At 39.5% G+C, this 20,808-nt stretch overlaps 3 protein-coding genes and 1 non-coding gene across 4 annotated transcripts in view; 3 read left to right on the top strand and 1 right to left on the bottom strand.

Annotated features, from left to right (window-relative positions):
- Positions 1-631: 631 nt before the first annotated feature.
- On the bottom strand, positions 632-8,567 carry si:dkey-219c10.4 (high affinity cGMP-specific 3',5'-cyclic phosphodiesterase 9A). The gene is made up of 14 exons (XM_058082412.1): positions 8,480-8,567; positions 7,430-7,591; positions 7,291-7,342; positions 6,693-6,795; positions 6,434-6,576; positions 5,617-5,676; positions 4,275-4,452; positions 3,108-3,230; positions 2,681-2,773; positions 2,482-2,549; positions 2,284-2,386; positions 1,460-1,564; positions 1,220-1,366; positions 632-949 (listed from the first exon to the last, which is right to left on the bottom strand). Exons 1-14 carry the CDS (start codon positions 8,565-8,567, stop codon positions 770-772), a joined length of 1,605 nt encoding a protein of 534 aa, XP_057938395.1. The 3' UTR covers positions 632-769.
- A 460-nt stretch (positions 8,568-9,027) lies between these two features.
- nifk (nucleolar protein interacting with the FHA domain of MKI67) lies at positions 9,028-12,706 on the top strand. The gene is made up of 6 exons (XM_058082369.1): positions 9,028-9,278; positions 9,998-10,126; positions 10,359-10,467; positions 11,156-11,367; positions 11,578-11,658; positions 11,930-12,706. The coding sequence occupies exons 1-6, from the start codon at positions 9,159-9,161 to the stop codon at positions 12,092-12,094; spliced, it is 816 nt and encodes a 271-aa protein (XP_057938352.1). The 5' UTR covers positions 9,028-9,158; the 3' UTR covers positions 12,095-12,706.
- Positions 11,691-11,822, top strand: LOC131136359 (small nucleolar RNA ACA64). Its single transcript, XR_009131735.1, has one exon. It is a non-coding gene; the product is annotated as a small nucleolar RNA ACA64 (small nucleolar RNA).
- A 161-nt stretch (positions 12,707-12,867) lies between the features above and the next one.
- The window catches only part of clasp1a (cytoplasmic linker associated protein 1a), a 42,491-nt gene continuing 34,550 nt past the window's right edge, over positions 12,868-20,808 (top strand). Inside the window, exons 1-2 of the mRNA XM_058081557.1 lie at positions 12,868-13,122; positions 15,822-16,422. Coding sequence (XP_057937540.1) covers positions 16,228-16,422 — 195 coding nt within the window. The 5' untranslated portion in view covers positions 12,868-13,122; positions 15,822-16,227. The remainder of the gene's footprint in view (positions 13,123-15,821; positions 16,423-20,808) is intronic.

The following is a 20,808-nucleotide window of genomic DNA, read 5'->3' as shown; positions in this document are numbered from 1 at the left end:
ACCAGACAGATAACAGCTGGCCATAGGGTTAAGTATTTCATCTCATGCTGATTTTTGAAGTCTACTCCCTTACAAAGATTGTTTGTATCTTTGTAGTTTTATGTAATTGTAATAAAGAGAGACCGAATATTAAATATTACACACTAGTCCATTGGCTATATGAAACATACAAATTAGTATTTTGGATTGTAGTACTAATCTCAACTAATTAAGTGGATAAAAGACAAAATTGTAGACCTACATGAGCCTGAAATGGACAACAAGACAATCAACAAGAAGCTTGGTGAGAAGCGCTACTGGTGCAATAATTCATAAAGAATGGAAAATCCAAAATAATATCTAGATTTCCCATGGTGGGTTCAGGGTGATTGTGAGAAAGGTGAGGGATCAGCACAGACTTATAAAGGAGGAGCTGGTTAATGATGTCAAGGGAGTTGGGAGCGCAGTAAACTGCTGTCTATGGTACTGGTTTAAAATACTTCATTCATTCTTTGTATACTACATCTACAGTTCATGGTCATGAGTAAGCTGGAGTCTATCCCATCTGACTGGAGTCTATCTCAACTGGTCACCAGTCAGTGACAGTGCAATTAAGAATCAGTCATCAATATTTTAAAAAGATGGTTATTTATTAAATGTAGTTCTTCACAATAATATGCTCTTAGCAATCAATTGAGTATTTAGTTATTGATAATTATTCCCATTGTTGGCCTATATGTGCAGCCCCATAAACAACGTATTCATCACAAAACTGGCTTGGTTCAATTGGTTAGTTGACTGTGTCTTTTTTCAAAGCCTGGTGCTCATCTGTGCTCTGCAGGTCGACTGGTATCTCCTTGTTCTTGACTGCTTTTTCACACTGAGCACGGTTCTGTTTTTCTCTTTCCAGTGCTTTCTCCATCTCGGTATAGTAGTCCAAGGCTTTCCGCACCGGGTCAATTATGTGTTGCTGCAGCATTTAAGAAAAAAATCAGAAATGTCAACTCAATATTGTATATAAGAAGACATATCACACATTCCCGAAGACTTAGATCTAAATGGTTTGTGTTGGTAAATGTACAACAAGTAACCCTAACATGCATGCTTTTAGACTATGGCAGGTAAGTCTAAACCGATGCAGGTGGGATATCCAAGCAGAGGTCTAAGCCGAGATTTCTTGACCCCTATGCTCCACTGTGCTCCCTACTGTATCATCAATTTAGTAAAGGACTTCAATTACCTCAAGGCAGGGAAAGAGGTTGGCCAGCTCGATAAAAAGAGGCAACAATACAAATCGGATGAAGCCAGTTTGCGATGAGGGTTTGGTTATCTTGTCACGATCCATGAAGGGGGTGACGGGAAGACCCTCTAACTTCTCCACATCACTCTGAGAAACCCATCAAAGGTCCATAATTAGGTCTGTCATTCTTTTAGTGGGCAACAAAACATATATACGCAATACGCAAAAAGAGTCAGTGACCTGGTTGTAGAATTCCTGCAAAAGACAATCCAGCCAGGGTTCAGCTACCTCCATGGGCCGAGCTTCATTGGAGATGTCGCTCACTTTGATCAGAATCATCATGAGCTGCAAACACAAAGAATAAAAAAACAATCACACAGTTCTTTTTGGGGGCTGCTTGTTGTTTATAAAAAATACGAAACTATTACAATACACCAGATTGTTTTTTTCTGGGTGCGGGGTGTCCTGTCTTTGGGTGTACCAACCTTTATCATGTTATGTTGGTTTAAAATTCTTCTAAGCTTCTCAGTTCGACCTGAGACATACAGGATGTTATTGCGTCTGCTACTGTTTTCTTCTTCATCCACATTGCATTATGTTCATTACAGAACAAAATGTGTTTTTTTTTTTACAAACAACCAGCTGGGATAACCACAGGTTTTTACTACTTATGCCTCTGTTGCCTCATCTTTCTTCCATCGTCAAAATAAAGTCACTTTTGTTTAGTCATTTTGGCCTTGGTGCAACTCTGCATTCCAGTAATTGACATTGGAGTCACTTATGATCCGTTGTCAACACTTTTTACGTGTAGCTGTACAATTTAATCTGGGCATCATAATCATTTGCCATTTTAACAGTAGAGTAATGATACTTGTACATTCTGGAAGTGCTATGTATTAGCTTTGAAGCTAGTTTGTTGCTGTTGTTTTAGGAAATTATGCATGACACTCGTAATTATGCTGGCCTCGTACTGCCTGCTTATTTTCCATATTTGCCCAGTTAATGTCCAGTTGAGTATAGAGTATAGTTGAGACCATTGAGTATAGTAATGTAACATAACTTACCACATCTCTATGGTCCTTGTTGGTGAAGTCAAACGCAGAAAGAATGGACTTGAACTTGTTGAGGATCTCATTGTGTCTCGTCATGTCAGTGGCCAGAATACATCTGCAGTTTTAAAACAGTTTGCTGTTTTATCAAATCAAGACAGGATAGAACAAGGAGATGTAACGCAAATAAAGTCATCAGAAAGATGATCTCACTTGATGATACCTTCCCTGATACGTTTGTACTGGTCCAAAGACACGTTTCTGAAGATGTTGCTTTCTGTCTACAAACAAGAACATCATCTGGTCACTATTACCACTTCACAATTTAATTGGTCATCTACTGGGAAAAAAAAAAAACTGCTGTACAAAAAGTACCTTCCAAAAGTTCAATGGCACCGTTGAAGAGTTTTACCTTCTCTAGTATCTCAAAAGCTACGGCGCAGTGGTGGTTCTCCAGTGGAGAGATGTCATTGTAGCGAAGAGCAAGTTCGGTCCGAGCATTGATCTATGACATAGTTATGTAGAATGGCGTGTTATTTACAATTCCCACAAGTAGATATCTAAGCTCCTCCCGGATGCCTTTGAATTGTCTCAGTGGATTCACCTTCCTCCTCTTTGCAGCAAATGTGCACAATGTGTACTGCCAAATGTGTACAAACCATTCCAACACCAAAACATTTAGCTCATTCAGGACATTCGGGCCGACAATTTTCCACATTCCCAAAATCAAACTTATCTCCAAATTCCAGATTTCCAGTCCATTATGATAAATACGTTGTAATGCTGGTGTCCTCCACCTTTGGATATTTTTGTGTGTTTTAATGGAAGAGAGTTTGTACCTGGTAGGCGTTATTGTAGCCAGTGTGGTCAAGGTCATGGCAAACTGCAGACGTCAACATGATGAGCAAGTCAATGCTGTCCATTTTACTTCTCAGATCCGTGAGCCATATTAAACCATACATCTGTACAAGATATAAAACACAGATTAAACCAGGGGTCTCAAACATGCGGCCCGCGGGCCAAATGTGGCCCGCAGGACACTAGTTTGAGGACCCCGCCTTGATATGAAAGTTTAATGTTAGTGCGGCCCGCGCAAGTTTGATATGGATGTTGTATGGTATCATGTACCCTGAAAAAAATATTACGTCTGATTAATGTTCATGTTAAAGGTTAAATAACTGTTAATAGTTATCCTCCCTATCCATGTGGAAGTGGTAAGTTTTTGGCTATTTAAGTTTAAAGGAAATAACTTGAAGGCTACCGTTTAGGTCGCTAGCTCTCTAGTTTGCGAGTTGGCATGTGTCTCAAGACCCTGCAGTTGCGTAATATGTTGTAAATAAAAAGAGTATAAATGTGACTATAGTCGTGTTTTGGCATGTCTACAGGGCTCTAATAATGCTTTGTTCATTTTAATCTGAAAAAAATAATTTGTCTACCCACCAGTTTGAGACCCCTGGATTAAACCATATGTCTATACAATAAATGTTTCCATGTTTGAATCTTATGGCCGTTTTCAGTGGTCCTGTTGGTCACTCTCCGGGAAGGCAGGGCACTGATCTAATTCTATTTTTTTACAAGTTCCCAAGATCGTCTGTGATCAACGTGTTGGCGATCCCTGATCTGCAGTTAGCAGTTATCCTTTGATGGATCTCTTGGTTTGGTTCCCAGTGGAATCTTGACCTCTTCCGAGTTACCGCTTGACTTATACCTTGGAATCAGGATCTCGTTAAAAAGGTTTCAATGATGGTCCACAGCTTGGATTATCTTATCTTATCACAGCTTATCTTGAATAAACAAACTTCTTATCCTCTAATGCCTAACTAATATACTCTGTAAAACATATGATCTACTGCCGAGGTCCTGGTTTTCCAAAGCTTTTCATTTGGCCTACCAAACCTCACCCAACAAATGTATAAACCATTCAGCCTAACTAGAGAAGTACTCCTTCATGCAGTACTTCCTACACTCTGCAAGGACAAAGAAGCAGCCGAGTAAGAGCCACTCACCATCTGTGTGACACAGAAGCAGTGCTTGAAGTTGTGAAAAGGGATGTTGTTGTATCTGCGGTAGACTTCAAACAGGAACTGTTGTAATACTTCAGTCTCGATATTGTAGGCGGCAATGAAATCTAAGTCTGAGTACATGACTTGAAGGAGCACCATGATTTCTGCATCCTCCCACTGCCTGGAAATATGAAAAATATGAGACAGTGCTTAAGAAGAAGCATATTGACCACTAACATTAATGGTAATGACTTCACTCTATTGTCCAAAACATGCAGCCACAGGACTGATGATGCAACTCCAATTATACTGTATACTTGTGGCCTAAGGTGTTCTGGTCAAGGTGCACTTATGGATAGTGAGCTTCGAAGGGGCTTCGAAGCGTGGGCCGGAATTGATGACGTCTGAAGCCTCGCTGCACAGCTGTACCACGTGACGGCTTCAGGGAAAAGGTTCAGAATTTGCCACGATGTTTGCCTGTCACTCAGCGATATAAACCCCTCAGGCTTAAACATTAAAATGTGGGGTTCTGTGGTATGAGTCAGTCGAGTGTTTGTCGATGGTTTGGTTACTGTACGGTTACGTTAGTTTGGAGTTCAGAGAGACAAGATATGGAGCCAGCTAGAAAGTACAGTATTACAGTATACAAACTGTGGTTTACTCACAAGTCCACTAACTACACCGGATGGGATGTTACTCCATCCCGGTCACACTGTTGTTGCCAACATTGGCACTGAAACTTCCAAGTAGAACCATACAGTCCCCAAAATGGGGATGCTGACCTGTCCAAGTATGTCTAGTCAAAACTAATTGGTAACTTATGCCAGGTGCTTTTAGATGTTTTGGTTTCAATATGCAATCTATAATATGGAAGTCCAGGATATCATAGGCTCCAGTATATCTAGGATATTGATCATTACCATTCCACGTCAAACAAATCCCTTAATCCTTTACCATCCGAGCAATGAGCATGCTCAAGTGGATGCATTGAAGTGGAGTTCTAAAGGGAATGTAAATGTAACAATGTCATGTGGTCGTTTGTTATTGTGTGGTAACTAAAAAGGATATTGGAATATTATACAAAGAGCGTTTGAGAACATGATCATTAAAAGCGCCCCCTCTTCAAACCTGGTGTGTTGATGAAACCTTTTCGGAAACCTTTTGATATGTGAGCACTCCTGCAAGCTTATTCATATTCAGATGAGCGTGGCAACCGAAAGAAAAGCACGAGGGTCCCTGTGTCTTTTCTAACAAACATGTCAGGTACTTGCATGTAGCGCATGACTGACATTAGCAAATGTGTGTGACCAACACACACATTTGCGGATGCCTGATTTGTACTTACCAGTTGTCAAACGTTGGGGTCTTTAAGTACTGCCTTACTTCCTCCGATACCTCCAAAGAACTGTGAAGGTGAGATAAATATTAATCAATATTAATCAATCGATTTGATCAAACTCTCTCCCCCAACTGCAGTCCTCCACTTTCATGACATCTAGACTAATCTAGGACTCTAGTTCATTCATTCATTTTCTTTCTTTTTCCTCACGAGGGAGGTGCTGGAGCCTATCCCAGCTGTCTTTTACATCTTACACATAGTATGTTGAATTAACATGCTGTGCATTTTATGCTTTATTATCTCATTCATTCATTTTCTACTGCTTATCCTCATGAGGGTTGTGGGGGATGCTGGAGCCTATCCCAGCTGTCTTTTACATCTTACACATAGTATGTTGAATTAACATGCAGTGCATTTGATGCTTTATTGTCTCATTCATTCATTCATTTTCTACTGCTTATCCTCATGAGGGTTGCGGGGGTGCTGGATCCTATCCCAGCTGTCTTCGGGCGAGAGGCGGGGTACACCATGGGGTGGTTGCCAGCCAATCACAGGGCACATATAGACAAACAACCATTCACACTCACATTCATACCTATGGGCAATTTGGAGTCGCCAATTTACCTAGCATGTTTTTGGAATGTGGGAGGAAACCCACGCATGCACGGGGAGAACATGCAAACTCCACACAGAGATGGGTGGAATTGAACCCTGGTCTCCTAGCTGTGAGGTCACTCGACCGCCGTGCCGCGTCTAGTATTCTAGTCTACTTTTTAAATGTATTGACACAAAAAAACTGTTACTGTTCTACAGTTTCACGTACCTCATTTGAAGGAACTTTTCCCGCACATGCTCACATTCTTCTTTGGTTTTATGTAAAGTTCTCTTGTGGTAGAATGGAGAAGGCTTGTGGGTTCCCTCTGACAAGTCCTTGAACAACCCAAGCCAGCTCAGATGCTCCACACTCTAAAAGAAAGACTTCACATGAGATTTTCTGGTGGTAATTATTATAGCTGAAATAATAATAACAATGATAATAATTCTGCAGGTGTTTGCTGTATGTTTAGCTCATTTCACTGAACCTCCAGTTTCTCCCGGAATGAATCCACCTGTTTCTTCATCTCATAGACGACCGCGGGTGTGTCTCCTGCTTCAATTAGTATTTTCTTTTCCAGGCCCTGAAGTCTGAAGTCACATAACGTCTTTGTCATTTTGTATTCACAGTTCTTGTACAATAATATAATATAATTTCCGAACTACAAGTCACATTTGTTGCAAACAAAAGTGTTGTAAAATGGTCTTTCAATTCAATAAATGAGTGGACAGTTATTTTTGTTGTACTGTAATGTTGTACCGGCCCTTGGCCAGGGTCAGTTAATTAGACATAATGGTAATTTGAACTCATCAATCATTTAATAATCATCCATGGACATCACCAAAGTCCAGTGGTGTATCATAATGAAGTATAAATACTTGACTTCTGTAAAATGGCTTTGGATTACTTACATAAAACTGCTATTAAGGCATTAAAATAGACTTATTCTCCATAAAGTATCTTACAAATCTTGAATTTTGTGTATACTTATTGAATTAAAGCTGAAAATGTACACTTCAATGACTTGTTCATTATTCTAAGTCCTAAAATCTCTGGATTGACACTGAAATGCTTTATTTTTATACCTTTTCTCCATAGACGAGAGGTCAAATCCCAGTGCACCAGCAAGCTCCATGCCTGATTTGTTAGTGAAAAAGTAAATCATGTCAAACATTTGAGAAGGTAAACTAACATTTTTGCTTTGTCGTCGAGGTAAAAACGTACCTAACGGCTCACTGTTGCAGTCGGAAGCCACCACTTCCAGTTTGTAGCAAGAGTTGGGATTGTTAGGTTCCAGATTAGGTGAGATGTTGATGATGTTGCCTTTGGGATTGTACAGCTTCAGGATGTCGTGTGGTCCGGCTTCAGCTGCTGAGCGGAATAGATCTGAAAACATGGCTTAGGTGTTCATTTGAGTGTTCTTAATGGCATTCTAAACATTTATTACCATTTCATACTTTATACAGAACACATTCAAAGGTCATTAGATGTAATGCAGTCACTTATTTGATTATGTCTGTCTGTCATTTCCCAAAAGACAGAAAACAGAACTGGAGGGAGCAGAGATGAGGTTGCTGAGGTTCTTATTGGGAGTGACCAGGATGGATAGGATCAGGAACAAGTACATCAGAGGGACATTACATGTTAGAGGCCTTGGAGATAAAGTCAGAGAGGTCAGACTGAGATGGTTCGGACATGTCCAGAGGAGAGATAGTGAATATATTGGTAGAAGGATGCTACCAGGTAGGAGGCGTAGAAGAAGACCAAAGAGGAGGTTTATGGATGTAGTAAAGGAGGACATGAGGGTAGTTGGTGTGAGAGAGACAGAGGGTTGGATGGAGGAGATGTGGCGACCCGTGAAGCGAAAAGCCCAAAGAGAAAGAAGAAGTCTCTCATTTCCCAACACAAATATACAACTTGAACATCTGATTTTTAACAGTTTTTAAAACTTTGTACATCCTTGATGCAAGATTCTCGTACAGTGTGTATATAGATTCTACTTTCATATCCAATGAGGATTAAACCCATCAATTTACAAGTGATTTAACGTGAAAGTTTGTAGGCCAGAGAGGTGAGGAGCTGTCAGTGGCAGCTGTTGAAAATGCAGCACGCCATCATTGTGCCTGTTCAAGTGTTTCATTTCAATTTAAATCAAAACAAACACTTTCATTTAACAACGCTAACTTATTCATAGTCTGTTCCGACAAATTGAAATCTTACCAAAGCAAAATGCATTCTGAATTATAAAAATGTCCACATGGAGACAATTCTCACCTTTGACATCCTGAGCAGGGCAGTCCAATGGGAACTCGGCCCGTTCTGGTCTTCCATTCACTGTGAAGTAAATCATTTTTGTCTCCATCTTCCTCATGTATGCCTGCTTATGTTTCAGTGTGTACTGTTGGTCTGAATCGTCGCACCTTCATTATCATACTGAAGCAACACTCCACCCCCATTTTTTTCTTCTTCCCAGCTCTTCCTCTACCCCTCCTCCTTCTCCTCTTTCCTAACAACAAAACTAAATGCACACAAACAGCAGCATTTCATTTATGCGCCGTTAAGGATCTCCATACGAAACATATTTACATGAAAATAAATCACTTTTGAATTAAAAACTGCAAATTACCCCTGGGTTCCACTTTGGGCACCCCTGCCCTACAATTTGTGTGTCATAGTAACTGTTTTTGTCTTCTGGTTAATTATAATTAATGGGGAAAATTTTTTTAACAATGACACACTTCTCCTCCACGCCGCATGGGGGCGCTGTCTGTTGTCACCGTTGTATGCAGAGACTCGTCTACTCTTGCAAACCTTCCTGATTCGTTGGCGTTCACCACGTGGTCACCCGGAAAATAATGCCAACGTGGTGAGAAGAAAGAGAAGCAGCCTGGCTCCTCGCTTTTACCTGAACTGCATTAAAAAAATATATGTCACGCAAACTTAACTGATCGAAATGACTGAAAGTCAAGGAGAAGTACCCCCGAAGACGGCGAAAGAGCTGCTGGCATTGAATCCTCAACAAGAGTGTGAGTTCAAGAAGAAAGTACAGGCCGTAAAGAAGAAGTCGAACACGGTGAGTTCGGACACGCTTGCTTGCCAAACGATACATTTTTTTTACTCGTGTGTTTAATTTTAATTTAACCTATTTTAATCTTATCTAGATGCCTGCATATCAAATAAGACCATTGCAAACATGCGCGTGTGAATATATATATTCGATGTAAACTCGGTGGCCATTTTACTAATCCACTTTACCAGAGCTGTTCTCCAAAACAATTTAATTTGCTTAAAATGTCATAGCTTAATATCGTTCGAACCTGGGGTGTTCAAAGTGTGGCTCGCTACTAGATTTAATTATCCCTTGACATAATTCAATACGGCACGCATTAGCCCATTGTACAGAAAACATACAAAAACTAGCAATGACTAAAATGCCAAACTGCACGTGCATAGATAGGTTCAACCAGTCTTGATGGGCATGTGTTAAATTCATGGTACAATATTGCTCACTTTCTGGTGAGGGCGCTATTGAGCAACTGTCCCAAGACAATATTTTCGTGTACAGTATTTGCGTAGTTCAGAACTCAAATACTCACTCAAACACTCAAATGCAGTATTTGAGTGCTGAACTACACAAATACTGTATAGTGCTATATAAGTAGATGTGCATTGAAAAGTCAATGTTAAGATTTCATTAGCGTAACTTCCACTATGTCAGTATGTTAATTTGCTGGACTGGGAATGCACGGATCACATTCAAAGACTGGTGTTTTTTGTCTTTTTGTCTCCTAGGGGAATTCTTTGACACCTGGGGTTCTTTATGTCGGCCATTTGCCACTTGGACTCTTTGAGCCACAGCTGAGAAAGTACTTTCAACAGTTTGGGACAGTTTTAAGGCTGCGACTGTCCAGGAGTAAAAAGGTAAGGACCAAGTGGACAGCAGCCAGTCAATATGAAGTCCGTTTCCATTTAGATCACCCACAAGCTCATTGATCAAGCTTTTTTTATGCTAATATATGATTGGTTGTCCTTGCTGTCACTCCATGAACAGTGCAGGGAGTCTGTATTCATTTGCCATTGTAAATTAACATGCTGGGTGTTTGGCCTGGCCAAAATATGCTTTTCTAAACTTGGTCTTTTCACTTGTATTCAGACAGGTGGAAGCAAAGGTTACGCATTTGTCGAGTTTGATTGTGACGAGGTAGCCAAGATCGTAGCAGAGACCATGAACAATTACCTGATGGGAGAAAGACTCATTAAATGTGAGTATTATGTGGACATGCATAACAGTGGCGTAATGACATAGGTTGCAAGAACTCAACCTCTAGTGGGATGGAACCGACTATTCAGATGGATTGCGTCTCAATTCCATCACAGATGAATGAATGTTCTGTCAATCAGATTCGGTCTCTGTTCAATAAACCTAATATTAAAGTGATGTTCTTTTCATATCTTTGTAATAGTCAACTTAACAAAATCAGTCGAAAATCAAACACGAGACAGCTTGAGTGCAACAGCTAATTTAACCCCTCGCATACTACACAAAACATGCACATTTAAAATGTTTGTTTTATCAATGTGGCTTATTTGGAGGAGGAAGTAGAAGAGGCGGGGGAATATATAATAATTCTTTAGGCCTTCTCCAGAATGTCTCACTATCGCTTTCATAGGAGCAGATCCTTTTTAAAAATGCTAAAAAATACAATATTTATCGTTAATTTTGGTAGCGACAGCTGAGTGACTCAGACCAAAATGGCGGCCAGAATTAGTTGGTGCTATTCTATCATTTTGACGTCCATGGTGATGTCTTTCCTTTTCTTTGGCGCATTTTCACCAGAAGAGCTTGTTCTGGTTATATAGTTATAATTCATTGCCGTCTTTGAATCTAATTTACTGTTATTTGCAGGATACTTCAAATATTGACTTTACTTTCTCGCTATCATTTGATAGGTCATGTGATTCCGCCAGAAAAAGTGCACGAGAAGCTTTTTGCTGACTGTCAGCAGGCCTTTAAGAGACCGTGGAATCCCGCTGTAGCACGCTACAACAAGGCGCACACAATTCAGGAGGCCTCCAAGATAACAGGGAAGCTGCTGCGTAAAGAGAGGAAACTCCGCAAGAGGCTCGCAGGACACGCCATTGATTATGACTTTCCGGGATTTGTAAGTACTTCCGATATCACTGCTTACAGTTTGACATTTTAAAAGTAAAATGGATGCACTGTTTCTCACTACATTTTTGCTCCTTTGAATGTTAAGGTGCTTTCTGTGTAGTTATTTTCTTCTCTAAAAGCACACACAAGCAAACTGTTCAGTAAATGTACCACTGTATGATACTGTACCATGCATACATGGTGTTTTTTTTCACCCCAGTCTGCCCAAGTGCCCCAGAAGAAGAAGTCAGATTCCTTGAATGCATCGACATGCTCCTTGAGTACCTCCACGTGTAGTGACGTAAGAGACCCGATCATGTATGTAGATTTGGCACAGACTGAAAATGAGCTCAGATCTTCTATGTGATCTGGGGTCAGATTACTGTGCCCAAAGTATTGTGGTGCATTGAGCTTATCCGACCTGTCTCTTAATGGCAATGTGATAAAACCTATGCACCAACATTTTGTATAAACTTTTAGGCATTTTAACCACACCCCTACTTTACATTTCTGCAACGTGATTGGCATCCACTTAGTACCACAATGACCTGAACTCACTTCTTGGCCTTTAGGACACCACACCAATGTGCACGCCGTCTTTCCTGGAGAGGAGGAAGTCCATGGTCAGTGATGACGATGAGATAGTCATCAAGATGCCTCCTGGAGAGCAAAATGAGCTATCCTCTGACGAAGAAGAGAACTGTGAGGAGCCATCTGAAGGAGAAGAGACTGTCTGAGACTAAGTCTTAGTTTTATTGTGCGCTTCAGAGACTTCTACTTGGAGGGTTTGTTGTGACAACCCCTCAAAATTTAAAAATGGGCCCTCTTAAAAAAAAAAAAACTAATTGAAGATTTTCATAATCATGCAAAAACCTGGTATGTATGTGAAGAGCATGCATGATGAGGAGTTCATTGTGTGTTTACATTTGAGCTGTATCATCAGGTGAAACTGATCGGAGTGTAGTGGTCAGACTTGCTTTATCAATTCTCTTTAATGTCATATTATGTAGTCAAATAATAATCTGATATTAATTCAGGAAGTGACATGAATAATCTTCAGGTGTCTTCATATGCACCAATTATGATGATATTACCTCGTGGAGTTGAGTTAACGGCCATCAAATTTTACCATACCATCCACATCCTATGGTGTAGGCTAAAATCCTATAAACTATATAGTCATCTAGTATGTGTCTAGGTCGTGTTTTGTCCAAGTACGACTTGTTTTTTGCCTGAAAATGGCCCACTTGTGATATTTTCTTCACTTGTTGTATGCCAATTTAGTGAGGAAATTGTATTACAATTGAATTGTAATATATTACGCCTGATTAAAGTATCACAGTTGTTTTAATGGCAAAAAATGAGCTCTAGTTTTACACAATACTACTGTTTATATAACTCATGACAGTCATGGAAAATATTTTCTAGCCAAGCACAAAGCTGTATAGGACACATTTAAAGTGTTATGGGTTAATGTTTTTTTTATGTGAACATGGAGGTAAATTCTTTGATTAGTTTTAAATTTGGTAGTACTACAGTTGTCCAGCAGAGGTAGACAAAAGCTGAGCTTTTCCACTCACGGCCATGCGACAGTGTCCAAAGGAGCATCATCCTGCTCCTAAGTGCGCATGCGCACGACGATCCCATTCTTGTGCTGCAGGCAGCATTCCGGGTGGGGAGAAAAACACTTTTAGGCCGTCAACGTACATAAACTACATTAGCAGCGTTTTTGTGTGTAACAGCAGATGCCTTTCAACACAATATGGTAAGTGTGTATATTTCTATTTTTTATTATAACAGTGGATGGGCATTGCTCGCTTCCTACTCACATTTTGCTTCTTTGTGTTCTCTTTGACGTTTCATTGAAAGGAAGATCATTAGTTTTATTTGACCTCCTGTCAGGTGGAGACAAAGTAGATAAAGGATGAAAATGATACTTAAATGCTTTGTTTTACGTGTCAAGTGTTAGCAGGTTGTCAAGGCTTGCTAGCAACGATGTCTGCCTGGTAGCTAGCTAACATGACACAAAAGCACACAGCCTTCCTTCCTGGAAACACCACAAATATAAACAAATGTCATATATATTCTGCGTACGCAGATAAAGTGCAAATATCACATACTATATAACATGTCACATTATATATAGATCTACCATTGACATGTCTCGGATGCATTTGTCATTTTATGCCATTAAGTGTTTCACTTATAAATAACGAGAGAAGGAAATATGTGTAGAAAGTGTTCGTGAATGCGGAAAATGACTATTACTGGAAAAGTGGGAATTTTGGGCGTGTGGGAAATTTATAAAAAATAAAAAAAAATGACATTAATTTCAATGGGAATTTGTGTCTTGGAAAATGTGGAATTCTGGGGGAAGCTGAAATGTTGGGAATATGGGAAATAGATAGCCAGAATGCTATGAATGAGCTGAATTGCTTGGATGTTGGAATGGGGTGAGAAATGTGGATGTTTTAAGGCCAGATGGCATGTGTTTGTAATAATGTGGACATTTGGGAAAACATGACATTTTTGACGTGAAGTATAGATTTGAATATCCGGCATGTGGTTGTGTGGGAATTGTTTGAATTGGATGACAAATGTCATTTTAATGAGAAGGCTCAAATATAATTTGTGTTGTGGAATTTGTGTAATATTGGTTATATATTGGTTAAATATTACTAATATTGGTTAAAGAAGATGTAGGTGCAGATGCAATTGCAATCGTTCTATTAATGTATTTTATTATTTTTATATAAGACACCCGTATTATATTACCGTTATATAATGTTTTGTGTTGAAAATGTATTCTGACAGTTGCTAACTGTCGTCCTTATTTCAGTGGGCACCCTAAAATGCGAGGTTGCATTATCTAAAAAACAGCCACTCACACAGCGGTACTAGCATGCTCTGCTAAACTAAGCTAACCCAACATATTACACTAGAAATTGCTGTACTTGAGCTCACACTCTGAGACAAGACTGTTTTCACTTACTTACTTCAGGAGGGGGCTGGTTTATGTTTGCAAAGACATGCCACTATGGCATATTAAATATTTCCGAAAAATAAACTTTCCTTCTCCAATATGAGAATATCCTCGAAATTCCACATTAATTTAAATTTTACACAAACATGGGAACGACTTAAATTGTGTTTAAATTATTTAGTAGTAGGCCTTCGCATGTACTCTGCTCTTGTGTTGAATTCTGTTGTTGGAACCGGTACAATTTAAAAAAAAGACGAACTAAAAAGTGGTTTGGACCGTAACATAGCAGAAAATTATTTTCCAATTACCGAAAACACAAAGATAATAGGTCTGCCGCTAAGGAAATTCAAACATATTAACATTTGAGAGGCTGAAATCGGAGGATATTCACATTTAAGTGGAATACCAAAATAGCTCTTGATTACCTGGATAATTGAATAATCATTGATTCATTTTCGGGGTTTAATCTGAACAAAATATACTTCAAATAGGCAAAATGATCATATTTTTTTCTGCCTCTGTAAATAAACCAAACAAATAAATAAATCTATGTATTATAAATCTATCTTAGCAAGCATTTTGACTATACAGTACATCCCCCACTATCTGCAGGGGCTACTTCCGAGACCACCTGCATAGAGCAAAACAGCGCAAGTAATTGAGACACCTCACTGTCTATTTTTGACATTCTAATAAAGCCTGGAATATGCTGCTGCATCAGGGCACTACTGTACGTGTGCCAGTAATAGTGGCTGTTGTAATTGTTGATTCAGCTCCAATAACCCTCGCTCACTCTTTTTTTTTTTTTTCTTGCAACGAAGGAAGCTAACAAGCCAAATGCATAGGAACATAATCCAGCCTTAAGCCCTATAACATGGCCATTATTAATCCATCCATCCATTTTCTATGCCGCTTATCCTTACTAGGATCATTGGGGCCTGTCCCAGTTGAGAGGCGGTGTATTCCCTGGACAACCATTCACACTCATTCATAGCTATGGACAATTTCCAATGAACCCAACATGCATATTTATGAAATGTGTAAGGAAACGCACGCAAACATCACACAGAGAAACCCACATGTCTCAGATCTCCTGACTGTGTTGCCAGCCAATCACAGGGCACATATAGACAAACAACCATTCACACTCACATTCAAATCTATGGACAATTTGGAGTCGTCAATTAACCTAGCATGTTTTTGGAATGCGGGAGGAAACCGGAGTACCCGGAGAAAACCCACGCATGCACGGGGAGAACATGCAAACTCCACACAGAGACACCCGAGGGTGGGATTGAACTCTTGTCTCCTAGCTGTGAGGTCTGCGCGCTAACCAATTTATAAATATCTCATATTTATAAATTATTACAAAAGTAGGGAATTTCACTGTTCTTTGTAGTAGTATTTGATATTGTCTTAGGTGTAATATCATTCATTTCCAATTTTAAATGCTTTTCCTCATCTGTTTTTGCCTCTTTCAGGGCTCTCCAGGCCAGATCCCAGGAAAAGACATGGAGATGTAATCTGGCTTCCATCATCATCATCATCCTCCACTGGTTGCCTTGATTGCTGCTCCCCAAACCACCGTTTCCAACACTGCAGCAGTGGTTTGGCTCAGAGTGTAAAGTGAAGTCGAAGTCACTAGTAAAGTTTCCCCAGCTGCCGTCCAGACACACATGGTGCATAGCTACCATTCCCAAAGCCCGACTCCATCAGTCCCCAGGGCACAGCCTCTAGCTTGCTAGTGAGCAAAAAAGAAGAACGGTTCACCTGGATAAAACTACAAACTTGTCTCTCACATTTTTTTTTTTGGGTCACGTTGTGCCTCTTCATTTTAACGGAATTGACGAACAGAAGCAAAGGAAGTGATATTTCAAAGCCAGGTTGATGGAGGCCAACATGGAGAGCTGCTTGGCCCATGTTCTGCAGAAAGATGTAGGCCGACGTCTACAGATGGGTCAAGAGATCATTGACTACATCTTAGACAAAGACAAGTCCCGTGACCTTGAACAGGATCAGACTGCCCTTGATAAGATGGTTGATGGCATTGCAAGCTCATGGGTCAACTCCAGCAATTTCAAGGTAAGCACTGATTGTTGGGACATCTTAACATTTCCTGCTTCTAGTTGCCGTCTCTCTAAGCCAGTGGTGTTTTTTTTATTGCCCTATTAGTATTATTAATTGTATGTATTATTAAATGACACTAATTTGCACATGAAGATGTGAATGTTTTGTTGAAATAGCTTAGCATGTAGTGTTGCCCTCTTTTAGCATCCTTAAAGTTAACCCTAAAGCTGAAGTTATGAACACAAACAAATCTGACATCAGATAACAAAACACACTAAACATTGCCGAGTATGCGAGGTCACTGGTTCAATCCCTGCTTTATCTCGTCGTATTTTGCCAGACTTTGAACGAAAGTTTGACTGAGGTAACCAGTGTTCGGAGCTTGCAAAAGTGCACGTCATAATTTTAGTCTGTTAATCCTTACATTGAAGACTGAATAGTGCTATCAGAAAGTCAGTGGTGTACCATCAGGGTCAGCAAAGTCTTCTCTGTTGGTCTAAGCACTACCAGAATCACTGGTAAATTCTAGTATTTGTTCCCTCAAACTGTATTGATTTATTCCCATCAGTTCATTTGGTTGTATACCTCTTGGCTGTACTGCGTTCAGTTGTGTATGTGAGTGTTTTTGTACAATCAGATTTTAACTTCTGTGTGTTGCCATGTCATCTATTTGCACACTAGTCAATCAGCTTTGCAAACATACTTGATGGATGATGTGCTGGACTTTCAATGGGGTTCAAACAAATCCCCCTTTAAATATTATAGCACAATCCAAATGTGTGTCTCTTAGAGTGGCACTGTTCGTGTGTGGTTACGTACATACAGTATCCGCTAGCTGAGCTGGTCACTTGGCAACTAAAGTGGAAACTATTTAGTTTGACACAGTGCGATGGAGAAAGCACAACTGAGTCATTAGCCTTACATAGTTGGTTTGAGTGAATACATTTTAAACGTATAGGACCTCGATACTGGCAGCTGATGGATCGTGCCTGTGTTGCTATGGTAATCAATATAAACATGTTCATGTGACTAGAAGAATATCAGCAAAAAAACAGAAGACAATTGAAACGACAAGCTCTTTAATGGGCAAATCAGCACTCAGAGACCCCCACCCCCATATTTGACCTTCTCGTAACTAGGGTATGCACAGTAGTTTCAGTAGTTTTTGCACAACTCGCTGTTCTCTATCAAGGACACATCATTTTCTACTGAGTGAGAGTGCTGACGCAGATTGAGAATACTTGTGTTCGTGGTCAGATCAGCAAAGTCAGGACTTATGTTGCTGGGTTAATCTAGTTCTAAATAAAGCAACATCATGTTTCCGATGTTCTTTTTAGACATGCATTTCAGACATTCATTGCAGTTGTCATTTTTTTGACAACTCTTTTTCTGCACAGTCTGCCAGAAGGTGCGGCAAAGTCAGCTCGGCTCCCAAATGTGACGGCAACTGCTGACTTTGCACTGTTGAATAATGCACAAAGAATTGTAGTTCGTTTTCTGTTCATTCAAGCTCAACTGACGGACTTTGCATCCTTGGAATGATCTGGTTAATGTTAATCCTAAACCATGTAATATTCCTGGCCTGGGAGAGAAAGTGTGTGTGTGTGTGTAAAGAAGGATGACAAAGCTGTTTTTAGTCAGAGTGGCAGTGTGAAGATTTAGGTTGAATCCCAATTCTACCTCAACCCCTAGGGCCAAGGGGAAGAAGGCACTAAGAAATGGGACACCGCTTGATTCTCAATACATCATCACCCTTCGCCATTTGCTGGCTGTGACGTAGGCAGATGAGATAATTACGTTGTTCATAATAAATGTTTCCTACCATAAAGTACACTGTATACATTTCTACATTATTTGAATGCTATATGTCCTACCTCAGAACGCCTTTTTTTTAAATAGAAGGCACCCATTTTTACAAAAACAACAAACAACTATAATAAATAACAGCTTATAACCAGCACTGCAACAACACTTCCAAATGTTTATGTGGAGTAGCAAATGATTGAAACTCAATAATTATGCTTAATTACTTACATTTATATGCTTCTTTTGGTCTCGCTCAGCCGCTGCAATGTTGTATCTGCGTCGGCTAAGCCTACCCCTTCAATTCAAGTGTGGTTCCCGACCGCATTTGGTTTTCTAGGGCTGTACATGACACCACTTGATGGTTATGAATGCGCAAAACCTAGAGGGTAAGGGGTTAGATAAGTGGTAGAATTGGGATTCAGCCTTACTGTATGTTTATCCACATCTGTTCAGTATTCCCCACACTGCTGAATTCTAAAACTTTGTTTTATTTCTATAATTGACACATGTGCTTGTCATTTTTAGAAAACTCACACTGAAAACTCGCAATAACACACTGGAATTGTAAGTGACATTAATAGTAACAGTAATAAGAGTCTCTGCTTAAAGGTGCACAAATATAGATAATTTTTAAAAGGTAGCGACAAATTGATCTGTGGCGGTCAAAATTAATTAGTAGCAGGCCGCCACAAACAAATGAATGTATGAGAAACATTGTTCAGCGCTTGATGTTTTGTAGTATCACACAGCAGACGCATTTTGAATGATATCAAACACAAGATGTTTAAGTAACAAAGGGCAAAGCTAGCAGATGATTGTGGTAATGTTGTAAATCGCAATATGAGCGGGAAATATGGCGCTGGATATGGACATAGTGAGAAGTAAGCATGCATACAGGACAGCTTGTCTGAATGACAGCAGTCCTGTAGTGGGTGGAGGTTGGCATAGTGGCCGTAGCTTTGCAGGATGCATTTGTTTGTCCAACAACACTGGAACCAGCTTGGCAACATCATGATGGAAATGCAAAGCAGGAGCAGAAGTGAAGTCTTAGACGGTGTAGCATTGAGCTGCTTAGGCTTAGACAGACTGAAAATCTGCTTATGTTTTGAAAGCCTGTTAAAGCACTCAGACGACAGTGATACTCTACCACCTCACTTTTCATCACTTTTTCTTCTGTACAGTCAAGTCAGCATTAGGACACCCCATGCATTGATACAAATATAAACTACTATTAATAATTGTTAGTTCATATAGAAGAATGCACACTAAGGACCCTTTTGAAAAAGTGCTGTAAAAATAATATAACTAAGGTAATTTGTGTAGAAATTTCATGTGAATGCTGAAGCTCAACTGAAAAATCTCTCTATGGAAAATGTGGACTTTTGTGACAACCAGCATTTTTAAAATTGAATATTAAAAATAGATAGCATGGATGTTTTCAATGAGCCAAATGTTTTGTTAGAATTTATTGAATGGGTATAGTAATATGAGAAATGCCCAAGTAGTAAAAAATGTCAATTCATTTTCAACATTCGCACAATAATATTTTTCGCACTTTCAAAGCTTAATGTGAAGTAAAAATCTAAAAATCATAGTACAATGAAAAATAAATAGGACAAACTTTTTTTAAAATTTCAATTAATATTCCATTAACATTTCATTATTGTTGGTGACTCCAAATTGTCCATAGGTATGAATGTGAGTGTGAATGGTTGTTTGTCTATATGTGCCCTGTGATTGGCTGGTGACCAGTCCAGGGTGTACCCCACCTCTTGCCCAAAGACAGGGATAGGCCAGCACCCCCGCGACCCTCGTGAGGAAAAGCGGTAGAAAATGAATGAATGAATGATTTAATTATTGTAAGCATTTTTAGACCAAATAAATCACCAATTATATATATATATATATATAGTATACACTCTAATAATAATAAGTCATACAATTTCAATATTTTCTTTTGATATGTCATCTTTCACTTTAAAATTGTGAGGAAAATGTTGTTAATCAAAAACTTCAATCAACAATGTAAAAATGCTGAGCTGTTAAATGAAGTTAGCTTGAGGGTTTCCTCTCTATAACAGATGCTACTGTAATTTGTCAATGTCATTCCTGATACCGCTGCCGTTTATAGTCCGCGCCTGGGGCACATAGGACTCACTGACGTCACAGCCCATCCCGTGGCTAACGTCTGATAGGCCTCCGGCCGGGACACGGCTTGTGGCTGTACTAAAATGGTTTCAGAACATGTATTCTTAACACAAGCCAAAGGAAAAACCTTGGTGCAAGTACAAATTAGTCCTGGTTGGTAAAATAAAAATGTGATAAACTTCTACAACAGTAACCTGATTATATTCCTTGGAAGTTTTAAGCGTGATTAGATATGGAGTATAATCTTCTGCCAGTGAGATGCTCATATAGTTTTGTTAGAAGCAATATGAGCTCTTTTAATGACACATTCATACTTAAAATTATACATAAAAATGATGCACCGGTGACCACCAAGTTTAACACACTTGCTCCCCATTCACAACTGAGATTTTGTAATACAATTAACAATTCACTTGACATTATCACTTGACATTAGGGAAGGGAAAA

The sequence above is a fragment of the Doryrhamphus excisus genome, chromosome 9 (genome assembly GCF_030265055.1).
Source record: "Doryrhamphus excisus isolate RoL2022-K1 chromosome 9, RoL_Dexc_1.0, whole genome shotgun sequence".
Lineage (NCBI taxonomy): Eukaryota > Metazoa > Chordata > Actinopteri > Syngnathiformes > Syngnathidae > Doryrhamphus > Doryrhamphus excisus.
The sequence above is the reverse complement of the archived record's forward strand: the minus strand, read 5'-3'. Positions and strand labels throughout refer to the sequence as shown.